The sequence below is a fragment of the Gekko japonicus genome, unplaced genomic scaffold (genome assembly GCF_001447785.1).
Source record: "Gekko japonicus isolate JY-2015 unplaced genomic scaffold, Gekko_japonicus_V1.1 scaffold5181, whole genome shotgun sequence".
Lineage (NCBI taxonomy): Eukaryota > Metazoa > Chordata > Lepidosauria > Squamata > Gekkonidae > Gekko > Gekko japonicus.
Window position 1 is genome coordinate 20,577 of NW_015162632.1, and position 12,544 is coordinate 33,120.

The 12,544-nt window shown below is 48.9% G+C and overlaps 1 protein-coding gene across 1 annotated transcript in view; it reads right to left on the bottom strand.

Moving 5' to 3' along the window:
- Nucleotides 1-8,023: 8,023 nt before the first annotated feature.
- The window catches only part of LOC107106371 (S-adenosylmethionine synthase), a gene marked incomplete at its 5' end in the record, with an annotated part of 19,018 nt that continues 14,497 nt past the window's right edge, over nt 8,024-12,544 (bottom strand). The window contains 2 exons of the mRNA XM_015406506.1: nt 8,024-9,176; nt 11,409-11,542. Of these exons, the coding sequence (XP_015261992.1) occupies nt 9,074-9,176; nt 11,409-11,542 (237 nt within the window). The remainder of the gene's footprint in view (nt 9,177-11,408; nt 11,543-12,544) is intronic.

A 12,544-nucleotide genomic window follows, 5' to 3' on the forward strand; every position in this document is an offset into this window, starting at 1 on the left:
AGCTCCCATGGCGAACCCGAGGCTTCCCGCCGAAGATGCGGGGTAAACAACTAGTACCTCCGAGGTACTAGTTTCCAGAAACCGCGGGGCAAGGGCGGGCGCCTGATCACATTTCTGGTGGTAGTTCGTGGCATCCGATGCCCGCCCATGTCCCATCGCTAAAAGGTTGTTTTTTTCAAGTCTCCACGGGATGCGCACAAGCACCCAATGGCGCATGCGCACACTTCGTTTAAAAACAAACAACACAGCCCCCTCCTCTTTTCCGTACCCCCCCACTCCTGGCTCGGCCTGCTCGAGAGGAACTCTCTGCACCGGGCGGCAGAGGGGGAGGTGCAGGGGGGCGTGGCGGGAGGGCAGCCCGGCTGAAGCTCCTCCTGGAGGGGACCGGATGGAGGACACAGTTTGCATTCCTCTGCAGCCCTGGAAGGGGTTAAACCAACCGTGAGTTATTTGGCTCCGGGGCAAACAGCCACGCTTCCCCCCACCCTCCCGCATTTTCCTGCCCGTGTGACCGAGGCCACTGAAAGGCTAAGGATGTGGCAGCTGTGGAGACCAGACTGCACAGGACTTGTTTTGTGGCTTTAGAGGCCTCTCTGTGTTGGATCCAGTGGAATAGATCCCTCCCCCCATGTCGTTGCAGCCCAATATGCTCCTCCAAATGCTGCTCCTGAGGGATAGACGATCCCTAGGAACAGCACGAAGTAGGGCTATCAACGTCCAGGCGAGACCTGGAGTTCTCCAGGAATTATAACTGATCTCCAGGCTGCGGAGATCAGTTCCGCTGCAGGAAAGAGCCGCTCCGGAGGGCAAGACTCTATGGCATCAGCTTCTTCCCTTCCTTAAACTCCACCCTACCTAGGTATTGCCTCCATTAGCTCCAGTAATTTCCCAACCTGGAGTTAGCAGCCCTAGCTTGAGGGGACAGGTAGCAGTCGGCAGTGGAAGGGAGGAATTGAAAAAAAAATAGCCTACCCCCTTCTGCTAGTGGAAATCTATTGCCGAATCCAGTGTGGTGTAGTGGTTACAAGTGTCTGACAGAAGAGGAGGAGGAGGAGGAGGAGATTGGATTTATACCCTGCCCTCCACTATCCGAAGCAGTCTCAGAGCAGCTTAAAATCTCCTTTCCCTTCCCCTCCCCGCGACAGACACTCAGTGAGGTAGGTGGGGCTGAGAGAGCTCTCTCTCGAGAACTGCTCCTGAGAGAGCAGCTCTGAAAGAACTTGTAACTGACCCAAGGCCACACCAGCAGCTGCATGTGGAGGAGCGGGGAACCCAACCCAGTTCTCCCAAATTAGAGTCTGCACTCCGAACCACTACGCCAAACTGGCTCTCTTGAAGATCTTAAGATCCAGGTTCGAATCCCCACTCATTGCTCGGAAGCTCACTGGTTGACCTAGGGCCAGTCACACACTTTCAGCCAAACCTGCATCACCGGATGGTTGTAAGGACAAAATGGAGGCAGTTTGGGTCCCCGTTGAGGAGAAAGGCAGGGTAGAAACGAACGAATGAATTAAATAAATAGAATCCAACCCACCGTCTCAACTGTGGCCCACCTCGCAGGGCTATTATGAAGACACATTCATTCAAAAGTGTTATCGAAACGTTCAGAGATGTGTCTGTTACTGTGCTGCTCAGTGGCTTGATTCACATTGGACCTCAGGCTGCAGCAACATACATGAATTACAGCCATTCGTTCAAACAACCTCCTGTTCTTGGAGTACCAAAATACCCTGCGGGGCAGGCTAAGTGCACCCATTAGCCTTGGCGAAGACTTCCTTCAGCTTCCCTTATTGTAGATTTAGCAAAGGGGAACAGAAGCATAATTGATCTTATCAGGCTTTGCCCGATACTAATGTAAACATGAAATAAGGCAAATTAAGCCACAGCACAGGTCTTTCTTTGTGTCCCGTGGTCTGGCAAGCACATCATATTTGGGACGCGCTCCATGGCTTCACCAGGAAACAAAGGTAACACAAATATACAGTGCTGGATTTATTTGAAAAGAAAGGTTTGTCGAAACTCCCGATCCATGACAGACTTCCAGATGGCACAGTCAGAACATTCCGCCCAAATATTGGTTAATTTGTCATTGAAAACAAACTTGTCAAAAGCGTTCTCAGGCCTCCGTTGGCTGTGTATCTGCCTGAGCTCTTCATCTGAGACTCCCAACCTCAAAAAGAAAAGTGGATGGTCACGTAGAACAGGACCTTTTTGGTTGCAGCACCCAACTGTATCACATAACCCATCTTGTTATCCCTTTCTTTGCAGCCTGACCTGCTAACCTTTCAGATTGAGGCAAAGGCCTTTTTTATTAGCCCAGAGGTTTGCAAATTATTGAGTTCTGGTTTTGCTTTGGCTGTGGGTTTTTATTATGGGTTTTTACTGAGGATGTTGGAAGTCTGTTGCTGTTTTGAAGGCAGGTAATGGTAAAGGAGCTGCAGTGGCTCAAGTGGTTAAGACACTGAGCTGCAGGCTGTGGAAGGTCGGTAGTTCAGCAGTTCGAGACCCGAGTGTGCTGCATGACGGAGTGAGCTTGGGCTGCAGTAAGCTGGATGACATAGGATCCTTATTTTATTTTATTAGCAGTAGGTTATTTTAGCAATTTAATGTTTGCTGTCAATTTTAGTTCCTCTATTAAATAACTCCGAGGTAACATGTTTGAGATACTCAAGAAAGTGTAAGCAAACTAACAATTTCATTTATCTTTTAAAACTACCACTCATTTGGTATTTCTCTCTGTTAGAGTAGCCTAACTTCTGCTATTTTGTTTCTAGTATCAGCACCAAAGGTAAATCAACAAATGTGTTAGAGCCAGTATAGTGTAGTGGTTAGAGTGCTGGGCTAGGATCTGGGAGACCCTGGTTCAAATCCACCCTCTGCCATGGAAGCTTGCTGGATGACCTTTGGTCAGTCACATGCTCTCAGCCTAACCCACCACACTAGGTTGTTGTGAGGATAAAATGAAGAAGAGGAGAAGGATGTAAGCTGCTTTGGGTCTCCACTGGCCAGAAAGGTGGGGTATAAGTGAAGTAAATTATTTAGTTATTGCCCCTTTGGAGAAGCCACGGGATACGTCTGAGGAAAGAAAAAGAGAAGAAACCCCTTTCCTGGTGCCTGCCACGTGTTTTAGAATGTGGGTGGGGCTGGGTGATCCCCATGTCCTAACGTTATGGAAGAGGAAGAAAAATTTCCGCTATGAAAAGCAAGTCATTCCTGTAAGGGGGCAAATCCTGAGCAGCTAAAGCTCTCTGAAGGATCAAATACATCATAATAAAGCCACCGAAGCGGAGATGGCTAGAAATAGATTTCTTTCTCATTCCTTTGCACAGTGTAGGACCCATTCCTCAGCTAGTATGCTCAGAATCAACTAACTTTCATCTGCAGTCTTAGCGGCCTGCAGTCTCTAATCTGATGCAACGTCTTAGTCCTGGCAACACTGAGCTGTATAGAATCCACCAACTTCTGTAGTTGGAATCCTAAACAAAGTGACACCCTTCTAATTCTATCGACTTCTATCAGATTCAGGATTGCACTGCTGTTTTGTTAATCCGATCAAGGGTAACATGGTTTATCCTGCCATCTAGTGGCTAGCTCAACCATCGCAGCTTGGTTCACATTGGAAATATCGGCCCGTTATCCTACCACTCTGCTCGGCAGAGTTTGAAGCCTTCCTCCAACTTGATTCCTCCAGATAGAGTTGCCAGCTCTGGGTTGGGAAATTCCTGGATATCTGGGGGATAGAGTGGGGTTTGGGTAGGGGTGTAACGCCATCCAGTCTACCCTCCAAAGCAGCCTTCCCCCCCCCCCGGGGAAAAGATCTCTATCAATTGTAATTCTGGGAGATCTCCAGGCCCCACCTGGAGGTTGGCACCCTACCTCCAGAACAGCCTCCACAGGGAAGAGGAAGGTTTCAGATTTTGCTGACCGGAGGGAGTCCACTGGTTCGGATCCAGTGATGTGTGAACTAGGGTTGCCAGGTCCCTACCTGCTGCCGGCAGGGGGATGGCGCTTCCTTACTGGGATCTTCTGGCACATGAACTACACACACGCACCACATCACCTGGAAGTGACCTCATCGCACTAGGCACGTTGCCGGGGGGATGCTCTAGCATTTGGCCAGAAACTCTATGGTACTGTAGAGTTTTTAGGCCAAGTGTTACAGTGTCCCCCCAGGATCATGCCCGGTGTGATGACATCACCTCCGGGTGACGTCATTGCACCGGGCACATTGGCGTGATCCCAGCACTTTGGGGGCAGGGTTCTCCCCACCAGCCAGATCCGGGCCAGCGGATCGAGGGGCCCTGAAGCGGGTGTTGTACACACTGTTTAGGAAACACTTTGTACTATGCCACTGGCTAACAGTCAGTCTAACTTAGTAGGTGCACTCAACACTTCCATGGTGCATATGTTAAGTGCCTGGTTCATTGTTCAAAGGCATTCTGGGTAAAATACTAAATGCTGACAGGCAATCATAATACAGTGACCTTGCTCGTTCTTGCCAATCGTTAACTGCGCAGGCTCCTGATGTCAGTTTGCTTGCGTTAGATGAAGAACACTGCATGAGGTACTAATATTTGTTACATTTAAGAGACTTCTTGGAATTTCACAGCCTAGGAAGAAGAAGGCCTATTGTTCAAATGAAGGCGGTGTATTTTTGCCCGAGAAAACCCAACCCACAGGTTGGAGCCCAATCAGAATGGTGTGACGGATAGGTGACAAACTTTGATGGAACCAATAATTATGTTTTATTTCTAAGTGTCATAAAGTAAAGGTAAAGGTCTCCCTTGCTCAAAAGCCAGTCGGATCCGACTCTAGGGTTGCGGTGCTCATCTCCGTTTCAAAGCCGAAAAGCCAGCGCTGTACGAAGACGTTTCCGTGGTCATGTGGCCAGCATGACTAAACACCAAGGCGCACGGAACACTGTTACCTTCCCACCGAAGTGGTACCTATTTATCTACTTGCAGTGTCTTGCTTTCGAACTGCTAGGTTGGCAGGGGTATAGGGGGTATAAAATCTTATGTCATAGGGGGTATAAAATCTTATGTCTCCCATTGTAACCTTAGGGAGGCTGTGGGTACTCAGGGGTTCAAAACCTTGTTGTGCCTGTACTTTTCCTCCTTTATTAATAAAGTTTGGCTTCTCCTCTACAAGACTGCCGTGTGCTTTCTCAAATTGGGCTGGGGGAGCACAACCTTTGACGGAGTTTCTGTCTCACACGGGCAAACCCTCGCTCTCCCTGGGGGAATGGAAAGCCTGATGTGAACAGAACAGGAAATGTTCCCTCTTTACCTGAAAGCTCAGATCCCATCAAGAAAAACGGGGCAGCTTAAATTAACATACAACTTACAAGTAGGTACACTAACAAGCTTTGTGTATAGCTGGGTGTGTGTTGTATTCAGGGTTGTCTTCCAGGGGTAAATAGCACCAGGGGTGCAGCCACGCCTAGCGCTTTAATGGAGCTGAACGATGTGCACATGGAACAATGGGATGTACGAGAGATCGTTGGCATGATTTTATTTCATTTGCTTTTGAGATCATATCAGAACAAACACCCTGTGCTATACGCACACAGGGAAAGTAGCAGGGGTACAATCAGTTTCGCCTAGCACAAGCAGACAGCAAGGAAGAATTTTTCGCGCTTCCGCGAAATCTGCCATGGCACAATTCAGAGGTTTTGCACAAACCGTGGTTTGTCTGTGACATAAATGAGTTTCAGGGTCTCTCATGCTTTCAGGTTTGCTTCCTTTCAGAGGTGGGCCTGTAACGAAAGACTTTGTGCACCACAAAACTTTCAACCAGTCCTGCCCTAGATAGCCCAGGCAAGCCCGATCTCGTCAGATCTTGGAAACTAAACAGGGTCAACTCTGGCAAGTACTTGGATGGGAGACCTCCAAGGAATACCAGCAGTTGGGAGGTGGGGGCAGGCTTTCTGAATATCCTCCAGGCCCCCAGTAGGGGTCAGTCACCACAGGCCACCATGACTTCCAGGTGCACACACACTCACACACATGAAAAATACAAAAAAACCACTTTCAGCCTAACTCCGTTATGTTGCGACATCTCAGTGCCAGCTCTTTAACAAACTGAGATTTGTTTCTTACCCATAGACCAAGATTCCAAACCACTGTTTAGTCCAGATTTAAAATCCTGGCGACTGGGAAACAAACCTGCCCCTAATTTGTTCAGAGGTTTGCGTTCAAACGTCACGGCAGACTGAAGTTAAACTGAGGACTTAGAGAAAAAATTCAAGTCGTCATTTGCAGCTCCATGAGCAAAGCTGGGGAGGGGGGGGGAGAGAAGGGGAGGAGAACTTACAAGCATGAGGACTTGTGGCTCATTTGTTTCACGAACAAAATTGCTCGTGACATCGGAATGCTGTCAGATTTTTGGACGAAATTTAGGGTTTAACCCTGTATGCCTGTTTTGTTTCCACAAGATGGCATTCCGGTGTCTATCGCGGCGCATTCGGTTGAAATGATTTTTTCACAATAACAGTGGGAGAAACACTTTCGTAAAAGAAATTTCTTTCTGTTGTGCAAACGGTTGCTGTAATCACGGGGGAGAGGAGGAGTGAGGGTATACATGGGAAGGGGTGGGCAGAACACCTGAAACCTGTTACAAAGAAGTGCATGTACAAAGGCACAGATCGGGCATTCCGTTTCCCAAGTTTGAAGAGCAGCGCGGCTAGCCAACTGCATTCACAATACTGAGACGGGCCCCTTTTTGGCAACGCTTACGTGCCAGCTGGGCATCCTGATTGATCGTTTACATAGTACCATTGTTTCACATGGCGTTCCAGAGTAAAACAAAACTCTGCGCGAAGAGGCAGAAGTGCTGAGATGCAGAAGTGCCAAAGCCCATTCCAGACCAGGTCCTGATTGATCGTTTATATAGTACCATTGTTTCACATGGCGTTCCACAGAGTAAAATAAAACTCTGCGTGAAGAGGCAGAAGTGCCAAAGCCCATTCCAGACCAGGCTAGTGGTCCTTTAAGAGTTGAGCCGGAGAGAACTCCCCCCCCCCCAAGTGCAGGATCTGTCTCTTGAAACATGTTTGCTGTGGTGGAGGAGCCGACACCTCTGAGTGGCCCAACTAAAGGCCAAAAAAACCCCCTACAGATCTGCAACCCAAAGTGTGGCTGGAAATTTCAAGTCGATGTGAAATCCATGGCTGTGGTCACCTCGTTTTCCCTCCCAGCTCTCTACCCTCTTGCCCCCTGACTCCCTATCACCCCACGGTCTAAGCCACCTTGCCGTCCCAAATGCTTCCGGTCCAGAGGCATTCTCCTGTCAAACTATGTAGCGGCAAACACCCAAGTGGTCAAAGTGTTGAACTTGAAACCCAATGAGGTCTCCCTGTACAGCTTTGAACCGCGCATGCTGGTGTAAACTGTGGGGGTCATAGTTTGAGGGAAGGGCCGTGGCTCGGTGGCAGAGCACCTGCTTGGCATTCAGAAGGCCCCAGGTTCAGTCCCTGGCATCTCCAGTTAAGATGGCCAAGACTGACCTGCATGGACCAATGGTCGGATTCAGTATCCAGGTATGACTCCTCAATCAAAACTTGAAAACTGATCAATGCGCTTTATCTGGAATCGTAAGCTAAGAATTATTCCGATGAAGGTCTACTCAGAACAGAAACAGAGCTGGCGACCCGTCCATCTCATCCGAGAGAGGAGGTATGGACAGGATTTGTTACTGCTTTACACATCTGGTTTGAATATGGAGTTGTGAGCTGAACTGTCACGGCCTTTGGGTTCTCTCTCACTGGGGAAAAAAAACAACCATGTGGAATCGCTACACTGGATGTGTTATGCTTGAGGAGGAGGAGACTGGATTTATACCCCGCCCTTCACTCGAAGTCTCAGAGCGGCTTACAAGCTCCTTTCCCTTCCCCTCCCCACAACAGACACCCTGTGAGGTAGGTGGGGCTGAGAGAGCTCTTTCCAGAACTGCCCTTGAGAGAACAGCTCTGACAGAACTACGGCTTGCCCAAGGTCACCCAGCAGGTGCAAGTGGAGGCGTGGGGAATCAAACCCCGTTCTCCCAGATTAGAGTCCGCACACCTAACCACGACACCAAACTGGCTGTGAAACACATGTATAATATTGTTATCTTACAATTATTTATATGTATTGTTATTAGTGCTGTATTTCTATCCCAAAGCCACATACTTTGTGCTTTGTCTATAGGCCTTTTTCATTCCCAGCAATCCTACCCATTTCCTGTTTTTCATATGGCTGCTTTGCGTGGCCTTACCTCACGCAGGTTGGTTTTCCCGTCAAACTGACCTTTCAACTGCCCCCTGAGAATGTTCTAGTAATGCTGATTCTTTCCCCCTTAAACCGTTAGAATGTCACAGAAGGTTCATGACATCACAGCAGCTCAGCCAATGGCTGGAGGGAATTTGTTGTAGGTGTGCGTGACTTGCTCGCCAACAGGGTTTTAGCCTTTTGTGCCTGTCTAGAATGGGCTCTGGTGACTTTACCAGTATGTAAGCGGGAGGATCGAAGGCACCACACATAGACCTCACAGGCCGTGTGCCGTCACAAGACTTGAGCCTCTCCCAAAGGCTTCAGAATAACAGACACATGGGGGAGAAGCTTACAAACGTGACAATCGGGGAGAGGCCGATACCCCTTCTCCACACCAAGAGACCAGTACCAATTCCAGTCAAGAAACAGCACCCCAGAATTTCTTATTTATCCAGTCACAGTGAGAAAGCTTATTGAACCGGAGGGAATTTTACTTTCCCTTTGACTATAACGGAACTGGTTTTGAAGGCAAAGACTGTTTTCCTTGTGTGCGTCCAAGTTGTAAGTTTTCCTGGTAAGTGGAACAAAACAAAACAAAACAAAACAAAAGAATAGCAGCAGTAGGGGGGAAAAGAAAGACGGCGTTCATCCTTTTTCTTTCTTTTTGTGCCGAGATGTTGAGAATACAAATGATGGTGGTTTCCGTAAAAAAAATCTTTCTTCTGTTCGTTTTCCCAGCTGAGGAGGATGGTTAGTGGAAGCACCCTTTTGTAGTGGAGTCCTGTCCCAGTTAAGAGCTTAAGGGGGTGTCCCGACAACCATTAAAAGACCAGTTTCTTAGGAACCTCCCAAGAGAATTCGCTTCGGCCAAAGTGACCGTAGCAAGCTGTCTTCTGGTAGATGGGCTTCCTTAAATCCAGATCCCTAATGGTTGAGCAAAACAAAAAAACAGAAGGATACAAAGTGTTTGTGAGTCTTTTTATTCTTATTTGCTTCTTTAAAGGTAAAGGTAAAGGTTCCCTTGCTTGAAAGCCAGTCAAATCCGACTCTAGGCTTGCGGTGCTCATCTCCGTTTCAAAGCCGAAGAGCCAGCGCTGTCGGAAGACATTTCCGTGGTCATGTGGCCAGCTTGACTAAACACCAAGGCGCACGGAACGCTGTTCCTGTCCCACCGAAGTGGTACCTATTTATCTACTTGCAATTCCTTGCTTTCGAACTGCTAGGTTGGCAGGAGCTGGAACTAGAGACGGGAGCTCACTCCGTCATGCGGCACCCGGGTCTTGAACTGCTGAACTACCGACCTTCCACAGCCTGCAGTTCAGCGTCTTAACCACTTGAGCCACCGCAGCTCCTATTTGCTTCTTTATTATAGTATAAAAACAGTTATCAACTAGGGCCCCGTTCACACGCCGAATTTGCCGCAGGGGAGCCACGAATGTCGGGCGGATTTTCCGGGTGCGATCATACCGCAACATCTGGCGGGCGTAGCGCACCCATGGCCAACCCGTGGCGTCCCGCCGAAAACGAGCGGTTAAAAAGCACCTGCACAGAAGTACTGGCAAATGGTTTGCCACGGGCTGCCAACGGACTCTGTCCGTGTGATCACGCCAGTGCGGCTTTTCCCTCCGGACGTCTTTGTTGAAGTGCAGGCGCCGAGGGACAGAACCGTGGTGTGCCGCCGACGCGTCTGATCGCGTTCTGGCGGGTCTAACTGTGCCGGCGCGAATAGCCGCGCCTCCCCCCTGCGTTATCTAGCCCGTGTGACCGGGGCCTAAGTACTTTTTGCTAGCTCTGTGCCAACAATGTTCTGTTGGGGTCCTTCTTGGTTTGCAGGCAAGCTCAGATGAAAAAGAAGTAACAGCAGAAAGAACTAACTAAAAAGCCTACAGTGAGTGTTGAGTGATGTTTCACGTGCTTTGAGAAAGCAGCAGCCTTTGACAAAGGCTTACAAAATTATGCCTGGGATAGAGAAGGTAGAGAAAGAAGAACTTTTTTCTCTTTCCCACCATACAAGAACTCCTGGGCACTCAATGGAATTAAGGAGCAGTAGGCTTAGAGCAGATATAAGGAAGTACTTCTTCACCCCTAGAGCAATTTAACACGTGGAATTTGCCGCCATGGGAAGTGGTGGCAGCGACAAGCACAGACGGCTTCAAGAGGGGATTCGATAAACGTCTGGAGCGGAGGTCCATCAGTGGCTATTAGCTACAAGGTATTGATAGAACACTCTGTTTAGGGCAGTGACGCTCTGTATTCTTGGTGCTTGGGGGGCAACAGTGGGAGGGCTTCTGGAGTCAAACTGGCCCCACTGGTGGACCTCCTGATGGCACCTGGGTTTTGGCCACTGTGTGACACAGAGTGTTGGACTGGATGGGCCATTGGCCTGATCCAACAGGGCTTCTCTCATGTTCTTATATGAGGCAGATGGGGCTGAGAGAGCTCTTTTGAGAACCGCTTGTGAGAGAACAGCTCTGAGAGAACTTGTGACTGACCCAAGGCCACACCAGCAGCTGCATGTGGAGGGGGGGAAACAGCATGTCCCGCCTTCTTGCATGGGGTGGGCAGAGTGGACCAAGAGAACTTTTTCTTCCTCTCCCAAAATACTAGAACTTGAGGGCATCCAGCGAAGCTGACGGGCAGTAGGTTCAGGACGGACAAAAGGAAACCCTTCTTAAAATGTGGCCTTTGCTGCCGGAGGATGTAATGATGGCTGAAGCACAGATGGTTTTAAAGGGGGATCCGACAGATTCGTGGAGAACAGACCTAGCCGTGGCAACTCGAGGGAACCTCCACGTTCAGAGGCAGTCAAACTGTGAATCCCAAGAGCCAGGAGGTAACATGAGGGGAAGGCCTCAGCCTCTGTGCCCTGTTGTGGGACCTCAGAGGAACTGGTTGGCCACTGTGTCAGACAGGATGCTGGACTAGATGGACCGCTGGTCTGATCCAGCAGGGCTCTTCTTACGTTCTTCTTGAAAGACTGGCAGGGCGCATACACATCCTAGATTAAAACTGCTGCCCTGCTAGCTAGAAAGCCAGAAGGGCTCTGTAGTTGTTGGGGGGTGGGAGGGGGAATAATCCAGTGGTATCGCAAGGGTCCTGCTTGCGCACAGAGACATGGCTGCCGTCACAACCCAAATGCAGCAGACGAGCATTTACCTGACAATGACTCCCGGCCGAAGATCAAAATTCTGGTGCACGATGTTCAGCAATTCTTTCTCGGGTTTTACGCAGGTGCCGTAAGTAAACAGTGAGATTGAGAGAGGCTCGGCCACGCCAATGGCATAGGCAACCTTTTCATTGAAAGAGAAAAAGGAGAAAAAGCACAACGTTTAGACTCGGCTCACATATGCCAATGTGTTGATCATGTTGTCATCCCACGACCTTGCATGTGCAAAATAGCCAACAAGCATGGGGAATTTCACATTACCCAGTTTCACCCGGTTTCAAGCCGGTAATGATCCGTTTTGAAGTGAACCAGTATAGGGCTGCCATTTCACACATGGCTTTCCCCTTCCGGTAAAGAGCTGGATCTGAAGCGGTTTGCCATTTCAGACTGCACCGCTTTTTCCCGCTTTTCCCCCACCGTTTTTCGCCTGTGCGGGCGATCTCCGGCTTTTTTTTTTTTAATGGTCGCTTTAAAGCGCTATAGCACTATAGCAGTATTTAAAAACACCATGCATTCCAATGGGATTGATATAATGCTATTCCATTATAGCGCTATAGCGCTGTAAAGCAAATGTTTTTAAAAAGCCAGAGATCGTCCGCGCGGGCGAAAAACGGCGGGAAAAAGCGCATCAGAACTGGGAGTGGAAACTGAGGAGTACTTGGAAGCAGTTGACAGGTAAAACACTTCAGCCCCGTTTCCTAAACAGGACAGAAGCGATTTGTGTATGAAATGACAAATATATTCTGGAAGGGAACCAGTTCTCAAACGGTTCTGTCTGAAATGACAGACCAGAAACTGTTTGGGAACCATTGCTCTTACGGAATATATCGCCTGTCTGAAATTCCTCCATGACTTTAAACATGGAATTGCACCATCTATGTAGAAAGATGGTGGGAGGGGCTGTTTTAAAAGGAAAAGAGGCAGAGAGGGAGGGAACCATTTATCACTGGAAACATCATACATCTAGCAGCAATTCATTCTTCAGCCTATTGCTGGGAGGGAAAGCAAGAGTCCACGAGCACCTTAAAGACTAACAGAATTTGTGGCGGGGAATGAGTTTTCGTGAGTCACAGCTCACTATCGGAAGAAGAGAGCCGTGACTCACACAAGCTCCTCCCCTGCCACA